The 18,024-nt window shown below is 43.2% G+C and overlaps 1 protein-coding gene across 1 annotated transcript in view; it reads left to right on the top strand.

Moving 5' to 3' along the window:
* TTBK1 (tau tubulin kinase 1) overlaps positions 1-18,024 on the top strand; it is a 105,781-nt gene that overhangs the window by 6,439 nt on the left and 81,318 nt on the right. The window contains exon 2 of the mRNA XM_062571312.1: positions 1,533-1,680. Within this exon, the coding sequence (XP_062427296.1) occupies positions 1,533-1,680 (148 nt within the window). The remainder of the gene's footprint in view (positions 1-1,532; positions 1,681-18,024) is intronic.

Genomic DNA, 18,024 nt, shown 5'->3' with positions numbered 1-18,024 from the left:
TGACAACCCTCTGAGCTCTGCCTTTCAGACAGTTCTCAAACCACCTCACAGTCCACTCACCTAAGCCACACTTCCTGAGCTTATGTAGGAGGATGCTATTGGGGACAGTGTCAAAAGCCTTGCTGAAGTCAAAGAAAGCATTCAGTAACTACCTTCTCTGTATCGTTCGTCACCAGGGCCTCTGCTCCATTCAGTAGTGTGCCCACATTTTCCCCAGTCTTCCTCTTGCTACTGGTGAGATGAGAACAGGATGAGAAGAAAGTAATTCTCTGAACAGTGAGGCATAACATGGGGTGGTGACTCATGGTTACCACTTAGATGATTTTCATTAAAATTTTCTGTTCTCTTTCTTGACCCTGCATTTAACAATTTCTTTATTAATTTTTTTTCTCTTGAATGATATATACCCATCTCTCCTTTGTGTCAAATAAAAGGCTGTGATGAGTTCACCTTACAGACACAGACAGAGAGTACCCAAGCAATGAGAAAATGCCTATATGGTACGCTCCCAACCTCAGCCAAGGCCTTTAGTTGCAAGTTAACTAACCTCTTCTGTACTAAAGAAAAGGATGTGGCTGCTGAGGACCTCTGGATGTCACTGAGAAATGAAAATTGTATCTGTCTATATGTACATGTTTATATGTATATATGCTGTCAAGTCCCAGCTGACGGAGATCAAGGATTCACCTTCCAGGAAAGGCAGAGGATCTCAGCTTGCTCTGAGTGGGTGACTACTCTAGTTACAGGCAGATGATATTTCTAATAGGTGCATCTTAAAAATGTTGAAACACAGATATCTTTAGCTTTGAGTTTATGTCAATTGCAATTGCTTCTGTTTCCAAGTAGTGAGAACCTCCTATCCCGATACAGCCATAATTTTGTTCAGAGGCACAAAAAGCTTCATTTGGTGGGTTTTTTTCTTTCTTTCTCTTCTATGAGAGAGTAGAGCTGTACTTGTGGCTTTTACACAAGTGTAGTTGGCAGCTCTCTGAAATGTGACGTTGAACTAGCCTCACTAGTAAAGCAGGTCAAGCATCTTGTAAAATATTCCAGTGGATATTTTGTTCTGCATTTAACATCCTGTGAATGAAATTTAAACTTCAGTGAACTTACTTTTTGTGGGCGTTATTCCCAGTTACCTTGGTTGTGTTCTGCTGCAGAGATTGGAGGGTGGGGGATTACAGTTTGTATCTGTCTTCTTTTTTACTATCTCCTTGAAAGGTCTTTTCTTGAATTTCGTCAGCTTCACTGGTGTAATAGGCATTGTCATTTACTTTTACATTTATCATGTTGTCACTTGTTGGGCTTGTTCTTTGTGGTACAGGAAAGAGTTTATACATAGTACCATCAAGCGGGTAGCTACACTTTTGTCTAACTTGTGCAGTGAAGGGATTCAGACACAGCACAGAAGAGATTTGAGAGCTGAGTGTGTTCCTTCCTGTGCAGCAACGAAGCTAGTGCCTGGCTCTGTGAGGACTAACTTGATGGCATCTCTCTTGTGCGTTGTACCAAACCTCCTTGTACCATTCTAGTTGAAGAAGATTGGTGGCGGTGGCTTTGGAGAGATTTATGAGGCAATGGATCTGCTGACCCGTGAGAATGTGGCCTTGAAGGTGGAATCAGCCCAGCAGCCCAAGCAAGTTCTCAAGATGGAAGTGGCTGTCCTGAAAAAGCTGCAAGGTAAGACAGAAAAAAGCTAATAACCAGAGCTCTTCTTTGAGGACCTTGAAATGGTAAAGGTCACTGTGCATGTTAGCAATTAGAATCCAGAGGTATGAATGTTGGGGGAGCGCTTTTTTGGTGGTGATGGGAGGGTTGTCTTCAGCTTCCATCTACATGTGATACTAATGTTAAATGGCTCAGCTCAGAATGTTAATACGTTCTGCAAAGCATCCTGCTCCCTCCTACTATGGGGAATAGCTTTGTCTGCCAGGCTATAAGAAAAACAAGGAGACTTAAGCTGAAAGACTGAACAGACTGGTGATATTTGTGAGATAATAAGGGATTGAGTAGGAGATGTCTGACTAAGAAATAAGGTTAGTTTATTGCCTCCCAAAGGACTAGGACAGGGGTTGTGACTAAAGCACTATAAGCATCAAAGAGTCTCCACATAAAATAGTTGAATAGGGAATGAAGACAAGCAGAAAAAGTAGATAACATGAAGGACAGGGGAAATGGCAGTTAGCTCTTTTCTCATGTACCTATCTTGAGGTGTGAAGTGATTCTAGGTCTTTCAGGTTTGGGAGTAGTGGTATTGAATGATGTTAATTTGAATTGAATAGCTATCCTTAATTTTACTTAAAATAGCTACGTATCAGTCTAGAAGTGAAAGTTGGCTTAGGTACCATCAGTTTCTATAGACTGTTTTTTCTCTGGCAAAGCTTTTAAGTAAGCTGCCTGGGAAGCAGTAAAGCCTTCCTTTAATGCTGATCCCTTCTTTACTTTCACTGAAGAAACTACATTGAAGGAGGAGTTGCCTTATACAAAGGTGCTGTTTTCTATTTGCTTAGATGAAACTATAAATAATGTTAAAGTTGAAGCTTTTTGTGATGATCTTAAAGTTTTTAAATTCACAGTCCTCAGGAGTGAATTAGTAGAATAGAGTGAAAGGAGTCAGCTGGTATCTCAGAGGTTCTTGCAGTTAACACCAAAGGATGCAAGGGGACAGTGTTTGTAGCTGGCCTTCCTGGCTGAAGCAGCGATGATGGAACTTCTGCTAAAAAATGATGACTAGAGAGGATGGAAACAAGGAATTTCCAAATCTGCCATTGAGGAACTGAGAACTGTGGTTTACTAAAGTGCGTTGTGCACTGATTCCCTTGTGAAAGCACAGGCAGCTCTGGACAGGTGCAGTTTTCATGTTCTAGTATAATATGCTTTTAAAGGGATGTTCCCTTTTGTGGGATCCCACTGTAGCTGGGGAAACACCTCCTGAGGCAGTGGGTAGTATCCTTATCACCAGGGCTCATGCTTCAGAGATGGTGTTGCGACCCTGTGTCCATACCTCTACCTTGCCCTTGCTTGACATCTCCAGAGGTGATTGAATTAAAGGGTGATATAGTTTCAGGTCTTGGGACGTTGGGTCTGCTTACTGTCTGCAATAGAATGATTCTAGGGAAAAGCCAGGAAATTATTTTCTAAGTTCAGATAGTTTTCCAAAGCTCTTCATCTAAGAGGAGGAGTGATGATGCCTTTTTTGGATACACTGTGCTGTAATAATTGTAGTTAGAATGGTAAAGAGAGTCCAAGCAAAGGAGAAGTCAACCTATATAGTCAGGAGAAAGGTTGCTGTTGATCTGAGAGAGACCTGGGTTCATAGAGGCTCCCAGAGAAGAGTAGAGCTGGTGACTGAAGTCTGAAGCAATATAATGAGGACCTGCAAAGCTGAGATCTAGATTTTTGCTTTTGCTTGTACACTTGGAGCTACTATGAAGTTAAAATGAGGAGTATGACTGTGTAGAATGGCAGATTTTTAGAATACGAAGAGGAAACATTAACACTAGCTAGCATGAAAGTATGTTACATCTACGGCAGGGAATGCCTGAAAAGTATGACCTGAAGTCATCAAATCAGAACTAGCAGGGAGTTGACTACTATTTGTGTTTTGTCATCAGTGGCTATTTCTGTAAAAGCTGAGAATACCAATCATTTGAAAAAAGGCAAAGCTATACACAGAATGATCCTCATAACTAGCTTCTAGAAAGTCTGTCTGCAAAGCAGTTAGCAAATCCTACAGGACAGAAAAGACCTAAAATGCAGAATGGACTATGCATCAGCTATTCTACATTCAGGAATCATGAATTGTTTTAGCCATATTTGTAAAGATCAAGTTGCTTTGTGAAGAATACAGCTTTTTTTCTGTGCAAGGTTAATTCCTGAATGCTTTACAGAAATAAGTGATAAAGATAAAAATAAGAAATAAGGTTGAGTGAGTTTGGATTCATATACTGTATATTTTTTCACCGCAAGCTGACAGAGAGGTGTGAGAAACATTTTAGGCAGGAACACACTGACCTAATCCAAACAGTATTTAGGAATCAGTCAGTAGTATTACCATAGATAACAGGGAACAGTTCATGCTTTTTGCAGGTGGAAAAGAAAAGAGCAGTGTTGTGTATAATTTCTCTGCTTTTCTGGTGGGATTGAGCATTGAAATGCTTCTTAAATAGTACACCCTTGTTGGATTTTATTTAAGTATTACACACACATTTAAGGACTAAACAGCTGCTGCTTTCTTTCAGAGCTTGTGATCGTAATTTTGCAAGTTACTAGAGCTTCACAGAGTTTGGGATAGAGCAGGCTGGCCATGAGCCCAGGCTGCAAACCTGCTTCAGGACATAATTCAGGTGCAACCCACTCTTTCAGCTCCCAGTCTGTTTGGACTGCAGATCATTACCAGCAGTCAAACTTTCTGAGATACTACCTGCCACCAAAGCAATGGCAAAAGCTACATAAGGAACGTAATTTTGCAGGTCCCCGACAATGTTGCTTCTGCATATGCACTCCACACAGCACAGCTGGGGTACTAATCGAAGTAAGACTGTCCTAGAGAGTCTCCATATACTTTCCAATACCTTGTGTATTTGTGCTTGGCATGTGAGTGCCCATACTGCCACTTAGTATCTCTCAACTGCCCTGTGCATTCATCATATTCTGCTGTTACTTGATTTTTCTAGCTGTACGGTGCCCTCACTTTGTCTGCTTAGAACTTGGCGCCTTTGCCAAAGGCAAAGTTCTTTCTGACTTGAATTGTTACTTGTGAGGAATGTATGTCACCTTCTAATCCACCTTCTAAATCTTTATCCTGTCTGAGGGCTGGGAAATCCTACCAGTGATACCCTTCTAGGCTTTTGGAGAAATGTGACTGAGAAGTTAGGTTACAGAATTTCTTGCTGAAGTAAGTGAAGGCTGCTTCTGCTGCTGGAGCTCCCGGTTGTCCTGTTATCATAGATTTAGACAAAAGGTTCTCAGCAAAATTTTTCTCTCCCCTTCTTGTCCCCATGTCTGTCTGTCTCTTCCTCTCTGTTCCCCTCTGCCTGCCCATCTGTCTGCCTTTCCTCCACTTCTGTCTGTCTCTCCTCTTTTCCCCCTTAAAAATATTTTTATATGAGATAATGCGTGTGATTATACTATTAGCATATAATTTTAACCTCAGTTAGGCTTTTGTCTACTTTGCAGTCAGGCTAGGTCTTCTGAATTCAGTTTGTGAAAAGCCCAACTCATCTTGCAGATGATAGAAAACTGGGAGGATTGGTTGATAGACCAGACTGGTGTGCTGATTGGAGAAATGGGCCAGACTGGTATGCAGCTGGAGAAATGGATTAGTAGGAATCTCATGAAGTTCAACAAAGAGAAGTACAAAATCCTGTACCTGGAAAGGAATAACTGTGTCCATCAGTACATGCTGGGGGTCATCTGTTTTTAGGGCAGCTTTGCAGAGAAGGACCTGGAGGACGTGGTGGACAAGTTAAACATCAGCCAGCAGTGTGCCTTGCAGCAAAAAAGGCCAGCATTGGACTGCATTAAGAAGAGCATTGCCAGTGGGTTGAGGAGTTGATCCTTCCCCTATACTCAGCACTAATGAGACCTCATCCAGAGCGCTGTTGTTCAGTTCTCGGCTCCCCAGTACAAGAGATACGAATATACTGGAGTCAGTCCACAAAGATGGTTAAGGGGTTGGAGCATCTGTTATGTGAGATAAGGCTGAGAGAGGGAGGATTGTTCAGCTTGGAGAAGAAAAAATTTTGCAGGGGACTTACCAAGGTTTATAAATGCCTGATGGGAGAGAGTAAAGAAGATAGAGTTAGACTATTAGTGGTATCCAGTGACAAGACAATAGGCAAATTGAATTACAAGAAACTACTTAAACAAAAGTAAAAGCTTTTTTACTGTGAGGATGGTCATACACTGGAACAGATTGCCCAGAGAGATTGTAGAGTCTTCATCCTTGGAGACAGTCAAAATTCAACAGGACAATGTCCAGGCTTGAGCAGCCTGCTCTAGTTAATCCTGCTTGAGCAGGGAGGTTCGATTAGGTGAACTCCAGAGGTTTCTTCCAACCTCAACTATTCTGTGAGTCTGTGATCTCTCTCAGTTAGGATTAAGTTGTGTGTCCATATGTGCCCTTGTGAATTCATGCATAGTCTCTATGTCTGTTAATAAAGCCATCTAGGAACCCGTATGTGATATGACCATGTCCAGCTTCTTGTTGCCCTATAGAAAGATATGCAGAGCAGCTCTATGAGGCAGTGAAGGACACAGAGTACCTGTGTGTGCATCCGCTACTTCCTCTGATCAACACTGCTTTTGGGTTTTCCAGTAGCCTGTGGCCTTGAGAACAGGAGGTGGCGAGCTTAGATGTCATGGAAAAAAAGAGCTTTCACACCTGTTTCTCTAGCTAAACTGTCTAGTTTTGCTTGCCAAGTACAAGCTTAAGCTCCTTGAGAAGGTTTTGGCCTCTGTAGAGTGTCTCTTGCCTCCTGGGTTGACTTTTCTGTATTGCTGATTGAATTGCCAGAACCTTACATAGAGCACTGTGTGCTACACTTGCTGCAACCAGTATCATATCCTGGCCACTTATTTCAGCTTTCCTTCTGTGCCAGTTTTCATGGAAGCAAAACGTCAGAATGTCCAGAGAGGAATTTCTTTACACACTGGTTTGTCTTTTTTTCTTGAGAATGCATACAGCCTTCTAGCTTTTTATAAGCTACAAGACCACTTTGTGCTATTTGGGTGACTTTTCGTGTGGCATCTAGGAAAAAAACAAGTGTTCTGTTCCTCCTGTTGTCTGCCCCAGTTTATATTACAGGCCTAGATCTCATGGATTTCTTTTGAGGAGTTTTTTAGCAAGCCCTGGTGATGGCACCACAGCTCCTTCCACTTCTGTTTGGTAATGAGCAACGCCAAACTGGCTCCAACCACTTCAGCAGCAGCATTGTCTCCTCTGCTTTAGGATGTGGAAGCTATTTGGTGTGCACCTGGAACAGACCACCTGGATCAGTTTGCTCAGAAAAGGTCTAGTTCACATGACCCAAACCCACTCTGCGAACAAAGTCAATGTATGATAATGGGGCTGATTTAATGCAGCATGAGAATTTACTCTAAAACTCATTACTGTTGCAAACCAGGACTTTAAGATGTGAGAATCCTGTTCTTCAAAATCATGGTGTGTGGGGGGGAGAGGTGGTTTTGTGTCATCTACCATTTGGAAGAATCCTATCATTTCTAGAAGCAAAGGCAGGTTTTTTGTATCTTCAATGCTTTTCTCTTTCTGGAATGCAGGCAGGGAGAGACCTGTGTTCTCTTTCTTTGTCTTTTTCTTCCCACCCTGGAGCTTTGCATTTCTGTTTCTCATCTCTGAAGTCTTGGAGGTTAATCAGAATGTAAAAGTGATGTTAAAATATTTTTGCAGCTTTGAGGTGCTTGGCTTGGGCTGTCTCACTTTCAGTCTGGCTTTGCAACAGTAACTATAACTGCAGAAACAGTAAATCAGTATCCATGAGTAAATCCAGTGGAAAGTCAGTAAATCCAGTAATTGGGCTGCTGCAGAGAAAGAGTTGTGAAAACAATCCTTAGATGCTGTACTGTATCTGCTGTAGACGCTGAACTGGGTCTGCGTGAGATTTTGACAGTAGATGCTTTGAATACAGGAAGTTCCCTTTGTGTCATGTCTTTTGGGGTTGAGGAAAGAAATGCTTCTACAATTAGAATTTGTTGAAGTGTTTGCAGCTTGCAGTAATTGTGGATTTGAGATTGAGGGATTTCCTTTTCACAAAGGAAAGCGTGTGAGTATATATGCATGTGAGCGTGTAGGTGTGAGCTTACAGCATAGTGGGCTGAGAAGCCGGAGTCCATGTTTTCATTGCAATGCAGGTGCTGGAGTGAAATCCCCATGGGTTCAAATCCATGAGCCATCTGTATTGCTGGCTTTGAATACATCTCTAAAATGCCAGGATTGCAATGGAGGATTTTTAGGAGAGCCAAGGCTTTGCAGCTGTGGATGAAATACCCACTTATGCATTCTGACTGATCTGCATTGTGCAGCACTGCTGCCTAGAGTGACCCACAGATGTTCCATGAATACATGCGATGTGACTGGCATGGCTTGCTTTCTTGCTTGGTCTCCAGTCCCAGCACCTCTGTGCACAGAGAATCCCTTTAAAAACTGTTGCAGAAGCAAGGTGTGTAGCTATCATCTGTCCTGTGGCTCCCCAGCCACAGGTCCAGTCTGGTCCAGTAGTTTTCTGAAGCTGTACAGTTTTATTCCTATGACTGTGGACAGAATTGTGTATGATTCATATGCATGTTTGCAGGTCAGAGATTGTGAGGAAATGAAATTACTTGTAATAAAGAGAGGTCTCTGTTGAATATTCTTATGGAAATGCATGTTCTATTTGTGATTTTGGCACAACTGAGCAAGCCAGTGACCCAGCAGTACAGTGGTGATTTGTGGGATGCTGCAAACGTTGACCAAGAAGGAGCAGTTGGATGGTCTGTGGCCATGAAGACCTCTCTAAGGATAGTGGATACAGCAGACTTTGCTAAGCTGATCTGGCATGGGTTCATGTAAGTCTGATTTAGTTAAGACAATTCCTTCCCCTCTGGACTGGGCAGGAGCCTGGGAACATTTTGCTGCTGCCTTCAAGTCCATGTGAGCTCATGGCAATTCCTACGTTGGGCAGCCTGAGTCTCTTTTTTGCTTTCAGTGTCAAGGAAGTTGGTCACATTCAACATGTTGGAGACTGGCTGGATGTGTCTTGTTGCTGCAGTTGTCCATGGTATTGCAGTTCTGTGCATAGGTCAACTGGTCCTGGTAGTGATGTGGTGCAGTGATGTTTTTACTTCTACCTTCAGCTGGGACTTAAGGAGTTTCCTGCTCCCCTCTCGTCCTAATATAAAATCTGACTTAAGATTTTTGCAGCATACAGCTGCAGTGCAAGAGCCAGGTATTCACACAAGGAGAGTAGCAGAAGGACCCCCATATGTATGGCAGTGGAATATGTGGCACTGTGTGTGCAGCACAGGTAATTTACATTCTCCCTCTCCTTTCCCTCTTTTTGATGGCTCTTTCTAGAAACACTTGGAGGGCTTGTGAGATTAGGATGGTGCAAAAGCATCTCTCGTGAAGCACGTGCTTTGATTGTCCCTGTGGTAGTTTAAGGTCTGCTCTACAGGACCTGCAGCACGCATGCAGCCGCAGTTTTCAAATGTCTTTGCTAGGATCGTCCTTGGGGTAGCCTAACTGAGCGGTTAAATCATTAGATTGGCCAGGCTGTTCTGGTGCTGAGCACTGTTTCTGTGGGCAGATTTGGCCTGATGTGAGGCTGGAAGGCCCTGTGTACTTCCACTTGGCCTCACTCAGCAACCGAAGTGTTCCCAAGCTCTACTTAATAGGACATTTTCTTAGTAAACACCCTCTTCTCAGTGTAGCCAATCTTATTGCATAGGACTCTGATTAATTTTATTCTGCAGTGCAGGGATGTTCTGCATATTGAGTGGTTGTGCAAGATGTAGCCTGGTCGCAGGCATTGTAATTTTTGAGCATCTGATCTTATTATAGTAGATAGTGAGGCAATTTTGTGTTGCCTGTTTTCCATTTACTGCCAGGGGTTGGACAGGTAAGAGTTTAATAAATAATTCTCCTAATAAAAAAATGGAAGAAAAGAGCTCTTGCTTGTTTTTTTCCCCCCATTTGTCAATCCTAATATCTTGCATATGTGAGTTGTTTTTGTTAAATTGGTGTCTTAACTCCCTGCAGTTCAGTTTGTTACCTCTGTAGACACTTTTATGTTTCCGCAGCCTTTTGTTCAGTCGATGTAACCAAGCTGTCTGTGAAGGCTGGGAAACAGGGTATTACCCTTGGCAGGAGCTGTGCTAATGCAAGGAGGCAGATTTTGACACTTTTAAGTAACTCCAGCCTCTCTGCCATGACTGCATTTTGCCATATGAAACAGTCTTGTGGGTGTTTAACTGAACTGAAATTTGAAGCCCCATGTTTTCTATGTGACTGTGGTACCATGAGATGAGGGGAAGACATGAGATGGATGTAGGAGGATTTAAAATGTGCTTTCTTGGTCCTATATTGAATGCTTGGTCCTTCAGTTTTCTGCCTTGCCCTGTGTAGGGTCTAATAGCAGTTGGTCATATTAAAGTTTTTAGTGGTCCAGAGAAAGAACAGAAGAAATGATGCCATGCAACATCAGGCAATTTTACATTTTACTGTTTGATGTAAAAACAGTCCTTTGTTTTTAAGTATATCCATTAGTTCATTTATTTATTGCAGGCATAATAGCAAGACTAACCCAGCTGTTGAAATCATAGCTGATTCCTGTCAAATAATTTAGCTATTTAAGTATTTATCTATTTAATGTATTTAATATTTAATATAACTATTTAACTGAAGGATCTTTTACCTCTAGGATATTTCTACAGGAGTTTGACTACCCTCAAAATACAAAATCGGCACCAAGCTGATAAACTTGATACTGATGTTGACAAAGAGGATGTTTGCAAAGTGTATATCAGAGCTATAATACAAAGTATGAAAAATAACTGCAGCTTTCCACATGATAGTGAGAGCAATTGTCTAGCTAGATGTCTGCAACTGTGAGTATAACAAAGATCGTGATAGTGCCAAATGCACAAGTGGGTTATGTAACTAAGCACTTTGGCTTTTCCTGTGCAGCTGGTCTTTAGTTGGTCTTCAGAACTGCTGGGTGGCGGTGCCTTGCTAGCTATTTATGGTCAACAGTATAGCAATGTTTTGGTACTTGTTGTATTGCCTGAATAAGAAGGAAACTTCACTGATGATTCTGGAGGTAAGGTGAATTTGACCACTGCTGATGCAGGAGACAGACCCTAAAGAAAAGGAAGTATTTGGCATGGATAGACCTAGAGAATAATTTAGGTTTGCAGGGGGCCTCTGGAGGTCTCTAGTCCAACCTTCTGCTCAAATCACTGCCAGAAAGATCAGGTTGATCAGGGCCTTTTCAAGTCAAATGTTATCTCTAAGGATGGAGATTCCATAGCCTTTCCAGGCTCCTGTTACAGAGTTTGACCACCCTCATGGTGAAACAGAAATTTCTTTATATCTAATCAGAATTACCATGAGATTTATGATAATTTATGCAGGAAAATTTGTTTTTTGGTGGACTATCAGCTGTGAGGCAGCTCATATTTGGAGGTGAATCAGAAACTAATGCTAGAGTAAATTTTAAGGATTAAATTCTTGAGACTCCTTTTTTTGGGTATGAAGTGGTTATTTGTATTCTGCGGGTTAAAAAGGAGGAAGTGCAGTACCTATTACAAGAAAAAGATTCTTCAAATCACAATAATAATGTCATGTATTTGTTTCTTAGTGTTCATTTGGTTAGATTCATTACTGTTTTGAAAATATAGTAGGAATATTTAGGGATCTAAGTTAGTAGATTAGAATAAATGTTGGTTTCCAGCAACTTGAAAATGATTAGTGCAGGAAGATACACACCCCAAAAGGCTATCATTTAATTTTTAAGGGCTGTGTAATGCAAGGTTTTCATGTGCTGGGAGTTTTCAAATATTAACATGATTAATTTTTTTTAAATTCTATTTCCACAATGTGACGAATGTACTTCTTATAGTGGAAGGGCTTTCCAACTCCTACTGTTATTTTTATACTGAAGTCATAGTTTCTGAGTGCAATTTTTAAGTTCCTTCAGAATAAGGATGGTGAAGACCATTTCTGTGACTGAAATGAGAAACAAAATATATGTTCTTTGAATCTTTTCTCAGATCAGTGTTTATGTAACATCAGGCTGGCTTTTTCCTCCATGCTATATTGAAAGAGGGAATAAGGTTGTAACCTTGGTTAACAGGCTGAAATACTTGATGATCCCTTGCTCCATCTGCTTTACCTTGTTGGAAGAGAACTGCTTTGTTTTTGCAATACAGGAATATTGATGTTGGACTTAGTTTCTGAAGTATGAACTTGTAAGCTTCTGTAATATCAGACTGTTCAGTGGGACAAATCCGGTAAAGTAACAGCTAATGCCCTGTGTCATCTGGCAGTTAGCACAGCATAATGATTGTGATGGCATCCATACTAAGTATGCCCTGATTTTTTTTTTTCTTCCCCATACTTTTCTGGATCAATATATGCTTCGCTGCTTTCTATGCTATTATCTTCATGCCTGGGGAGGGCATGTGTGAGCAAAGATAGCTTTTTCCTTCTGCTTTTAAGAAAGGTATGACAGTCTCAACATCTTGGCCACCCAAAAGTCGCGACTGTGTGTGTGACTGTGTTCATGTGCTTCATAATTCTGATCAGCTGCAGACCACTTTACTGCAGGAGTCCCAAGGCTGTGCCTGATTGTCCTCCTCCATCTGCTATTTCAGCATGGCATGAACTCCTCTGAGAGCAAACAATTGCATGCTGCTGCCTCCTTTAGTTGAAAAATGAGTAAAGCCTCATAATCCCAGAGAGGTGGATACTGTAAGCATCTATCCCATCTATGTGACCAGCTGGCTCTACATAGCACAGCTCTAAATGTGCCTTGCTTTCTACACTCTGCAATGTTTGTTTTTTTGATGCAGGAATTGGCACAGACTGTGTTTAACGGGGTGGATTGGGGTGCACTGGTTTCCCCCCTGCCTCCACTACCACTTATGTGGTAGACTTGCACAAGGACAAGCTGTTCCAGAGGTCAGTCTCAATAACCCATGCCCCCACTAGACTTGGTTTCCTACTGAATCTCTTTCTTCTTTCCAACCCAGAATGGGCTCCTGATGGATCTTCTTTGGACTTGGATTTAGGCTACATCAATCTGGTTAATCTCAGTGCAGATATGGTTGTTAACCTTTGGAAAAAAAGTCATAGCAAGGAGAAATGTGTTAATTTGTCAGCGTAGCTACATAAAAATCTGAAAGAGTAAAAAATGTAATGCTCAAAATTTAAATGCTTTTCCTTTCTATAAAACTGTGGGATCCAGAAAGCAGTAATGTTATGGACAGACTGATAAAAGCCCTTGGGAATGTAGTCCAAATCTGGAGAGGCAGTACCAAATAATTAAGGATTTGCCTTAAGTCAGTCAGATGTATCAAATTCTGGCACTTCATGCTTTTTTCCTGAGATAATGAAGTAGCTAGATTCTCCTTATCAGAGGATATTTCTAAATGTTCTTTTCCCTGGATTTAGAGCAATAAAAAGCACATTATGTGCAGGCTGGGTGTGCTTTGCAATTATTTGAAACAATGATAGCATAAATTTGAATCATTTACCCTCTCCGCCACTCAGTAGCTAAGCGCAGTTAACAGACACAGCAGTTTGTGCAGCAGTTCACGCAGAAGGGCACAAAGAAGATGCTTTTGTCTCCAGTCATAATAGTGCATATTTCCTCAATATGGTTATGACATGCCACAGAGCACATTTTCCAGCAGCCTTTGAAGTTGCTGTATCTGCTATGTCGGACGTTTCTGCCCAGACCTTCTGACAGCAATGCAGTTCTGTACATCTCAGGCTGCAAGGAGTGCCCAGGGCCTATGTGGGAGGCTGGGGCTGACAGTCAGCTTTTCTGTAGAAGGTGTGCTGTTATTGACAATTTATGTTGCCAGGTAAAGGAGTTACAGGAAGAAGTAAGCAGACTGCTTAGCATCTGAGAAGATAAGCATGAGATAGATAGGATATTCTCAGAGACCCCACAGCTTCAAGAGTCTCAACCCTCCACAGCAGTGGAGGTGCATGCAGGCTTTGTGCCATGGCAACACTAAGTCATAGCTCCATAGAAGATGAAGGCTGGGAACTGGTCACTTTTCATGTGAGGAGAAAGGCTGTTGCTCCTCCTGAAGACCTGCAGTTGATGAACAGGTTCAATGCCCTCCAGGGTGAGAAGGAGCTGGGCATGGCTTCAAGTGAAGCAATTGAGTCAACGGACATTGTGCCACGCAGGAACACCCAAAAGAAGTGACACAGGATTGTTGTGGGTGACTCCCTGCTGCAGAGACAGAGGCACCCATCCACTGACCTGACTGCTTGTCTAGAAAGGTTTGTCGTGTGCCAATGATTCAAATCCGAGATGTCATGGAAAGACTGCTGAGGCTTGTCCACCTGTCTGACTATTACTCCCTGCTGCTTTTCCATACGGGCACTAATGACATGACCAAGGGCAACTTGCAAGTATCAAATGGGATTACAGAGCTCTGGGGACAGTGATCAGGGGAGTGGGGGGCCAGGTCTTTTTCTCCTCAATCTTGCCAGTGAAGAGGAAGGATGGGAGAAGGAGTAGACAAATACTCCAAGTAAACTGGCTACAGCACTGGTGTCAAGAACAGGGTTTTGATTTCCATGACCATGGGACCATATTTGAAGATCGACAACAGTCTGGGAGAGATGAGATCCACCTCACTAAATGGGGCACAGGCATCTTTGCCAACAGGCTGGCCAACCTGCTAAGGAGGATTTTAAACTAGGAAAGATGTAGGAAGAAGAGAGTTACAGAGAACATACAGTCAGCAAAATGAGATAGGATACCTCAAGTGAGGATGCCTCCAGCAATTGCACGCAGCTAAGGAAGTACCTACAAGACAGGACTATGAGGAGTCCCCTTGTACTCCTCTTGGAAAATCAGTATGCTCAAATACCACTCTGAAGTGCCTCAAGTGCCTATACCCAAATGCACGCAGCATGATGAGTAATAGGAAGAATTAGAGATCTGTGTGCAGGTACAGAGCAATGATCTCATTGCAGTTACAGAGACACAGTAAGATAGTTTGCATGACTAGAATGCTGCCATGAATGGCTACATTCCTTTAGGAAGGACAGGCCAGGAAGGCGATGTGGGGTAGTCACCCTTTATGTGAGAGAGCAGCTAGAATGTATTGAGCTCTGCCTAGGGTGGATGATGCGCTAGCGGGTCGAGAGCTTATGTGTAGGAATTAAAGGGTGACAGTGTTGTGGGTGTTTACTACAGGCCACTTGATCAGGAAGAGGAAATAGATGAGGCCTTCTACAGACAGCTAGAAGTAGCCTCACAGTCACAGGCCCTGGTTCTCATAGGGGATTTCAACCACCCTGATATCTGCTGGAGGAAAAACACAGCAAGACACAAGCAATCCAGGAGGTTCCTGGAGAGTACTGATAACTTTTTGACACAGGTGGTGGAGGAGCCCATGTGGAGAGGTGTGCTGCTGAACCTTATACTGCCAAACAGAGAAGGGCTGGTTGGAGATGTGAAGGTTGGGGGCGGCCTTGGCTGCAGTCACCATGAGATGGTGGAGTTCAGGATCCTGCATAGAGGAAACAGGGCAGAAAGTAGGAGCTCAACCTTGGACTTCAGGACAGTGGATTTTGGCCACTTTAGGGACCTTCTTGGAAGAATCCCGTGAGATAGGGCTGTAGAAGGAAGAGAGATCCAAGAGAGATAGTTGATATTCAAGGATCATTTCCTCCAAGCTCAAGAATAGTGCATCCCGATGAGCAGGAAGTTGAGCAAAGGCAGCAGGAGACCTACATGGATGAAAAAGGAGCACCTGGCAAAATTCAAAGAGAAGAAAGAAGCATGCAGAATATGGAAAAAGGGACAGGCCACTTGGGAGGAATATAGGGGCATTGTTAGAGACTGGGAATGGGCTGGGAAGGCTAAGGCCATTTGGAATTAAATCTGGCAAGGGATGTCAAGGACAGCAAGAAGGGCTTCTTCAAATACATTGATAATGAAAGGAAGAATAGGGAGAATGTGGGCCTGCTGCTGAATGGAGCAGGGGCACTGGTGACGAAGGAAACAGAGAAGGCAGAGTTGCTGAATGCCTTCTTTGCTTCAGTCTTTACTGCTAAGGCCAGCCCTCAGTTATCTCAGACCCTAGAGACCAAGGAGAAAGTCTAGAGAAGAAAGACATTCCCTTGGTCAAAGAGGATTAGGTTAGAGATCATTTAGGCAAACTTTACACCTATAAGTCCACGGGCCCTGAAGGGATACATGGACGAGTGCTGAGGGAGCTGGTGGGCACCATTCCTAGGCCACTCTCCATCACCTTTGAAAGGACATGGAGAATGGGAGAGGTGCCTGAGGACTGGAAGAAAGCCAGTGGCACCACAGTCTTCAAAAAGAGCAAGAAGGAGGACCCGGGAAACTACAGGCCAGTCAGCCTCATCTCCATCCCTCAAAAGGTAATGGAACAGCTTATGCTGGCTGCCATCTCTAAACATATGGAGGAAAAGAAAGTGATTAGGAGTAGTCAGCATGGATTCACCAAGGGGAAATCCTGCTTAAGCAATCTGATAGCCTTCTCTGATGGAGTGATTGGCTGGGTAGATGAGGAGAGAGCAGTGGATGTTGTCTACCTTGACTTCAGCAAGGATTTTGACACCGTCTCCCATGACATCCTCATAGGCAAGCTCTGGAAGTGCAGGTTAGATGAGTGGACAGTGGGGTGGATTGAGAACTGGCAGAGCTCAAAAGGTTGTCATCAGTGGTGCAGAGTCTAACTGGAGACCTGTAACTAGCAGTGTACCCCAGGAGTTAATACTAGGTCCAGTTAATACTAAGTTAATACTAAGTCCAGTCTTCATCATTGACCTGGATGAGGGGTCAGAGTGCCTCCTCAGCAAGTTTGCTGATGATGTGAAACTGGGAGGAATGGCTGATCCACCAGAGGGCTGTGCTGCCATTCAGAGGGACCTTGACAGATGGGAGAGATGGGCAGAGAGGAACCCTCTGAAGTTCAAGAAAGGCAAGTGCAGGGTCCTGTGCTTAGGAAGGAATAACTCCATGCACCAGTACAGGCTGGGGGCTGACCTGCTGGAGCTCTGCAGAGAAGAACCTGGAAATCCTGGTGGACAACAAGTTGACCATGACCAGCAATGTGCCCTTGTGACCAAGGAGGCCAATAGTATTCTGGGGTTCATTAGGAAGAACATTGCCAGCAGGTGGAGGGTGTGATCCTTGCCCTCTACTCAGCCCTCGTGAGGCCACATCTGGAGTGCTGTGTCCAGTTCTGGGCTCCCCAGTACAAGAGAGACGTGGACAGACTGGAGCAAGTCTGGCAGAGGGCTACTAAGATGATGAAGGGACTGGAGCATCTCTGATGTGAAGAAAGCCTGAAGAAGCTCGAACTGTTCAGCCTGGAGAAGAGAAGTCTGTGTGGGAATCGTATTAATGTGTATGAGTATCTAAAGGGAGGGTGTCAAGAGGATGGGGTCAGACTTTTCAGTGGTACACAGCAATGGAACAAGAGGCAATGGGCACAAACTGAAACACAGGAAGTTCCATCTGAACGTGCGGAAAAACTTCTTTACTGTGAAGGTGATAGCATACTGGACCAGGTTGCTCAGAAAGGTGGAGTCTACATTCTTGGAGATCTTCAAAAGATGTCCAAGATCTTTTGAATCCAAAAGATCCAGGTTGTCTGGACACAACCATAGGCAATGTGCTTTAGGTGACCCTGCTTTGAGTAAGGGAGTTGGACTAGATGATCTCTTGAGGTCCCTTCCAACCTCAATCATTCTGTGATTCTGTGATCACCAGTAGATACAGTCACTGTTTTGGCTTTTGCTTTGGTGTTCATCTCCCAGTGCTCTGCAAGGCGAAACAAAACAAAGTGAGACTTGCAGCATGCCAGCAAGTCAACCAGGCTGATTGATCTGTGTGAATCTGTATGGATTTAACAGGCTGCTCCAGCATGAGTGAGAAAACACAGTAGTCTGTCCACAGATGCTCTGCAGATTACCGGTATCCTGAAGCACGTGGGTATTAGAAGGTCCCAAAGAAACACATTGTCTCTGTCTCAGGTTAGTCTGTTGTCTAGAAGCCACAAATCTGGTCTTGAAGGCAGCTGCAAGGCCCCATTAGCTGGCAGTGTAGCCTTTTCCATCTTGGTAGATCCAAGGCCAGGATGTGTGTTGTGTTCAGGCAATGTTTCAAGGAGTTCCTTCAGGAAAGTCAGCTTCAGCCGGTAGAAATATGTAGGTCAAAATCAACAGTGAATTTACAATGAATTTTTAGATAGTAAGAAAGAGGTGGCACCCAGTACTCGTAGACACAGACAGGGCATAGG

Source organism: Rhea pennata, chromosome 3 (genome assembly GCF_028389875.1).
Source record: "Rhea pennata isolate bPtePen1 chromosome 3, bPtePen1.pri, whole genome shotgun sequence".
Classification (NCBI taxonomy): domain Eukaryota; kingdom Metazoa; phylum Chordata; class Aves; order Rheiformes; family Rheidae; genus Rhea; species Rhea pennata.
Note: the sequence above shows the minus strand (reverse complement) of the source record. Positions and strands in the feature narration are given on the sequence as shown.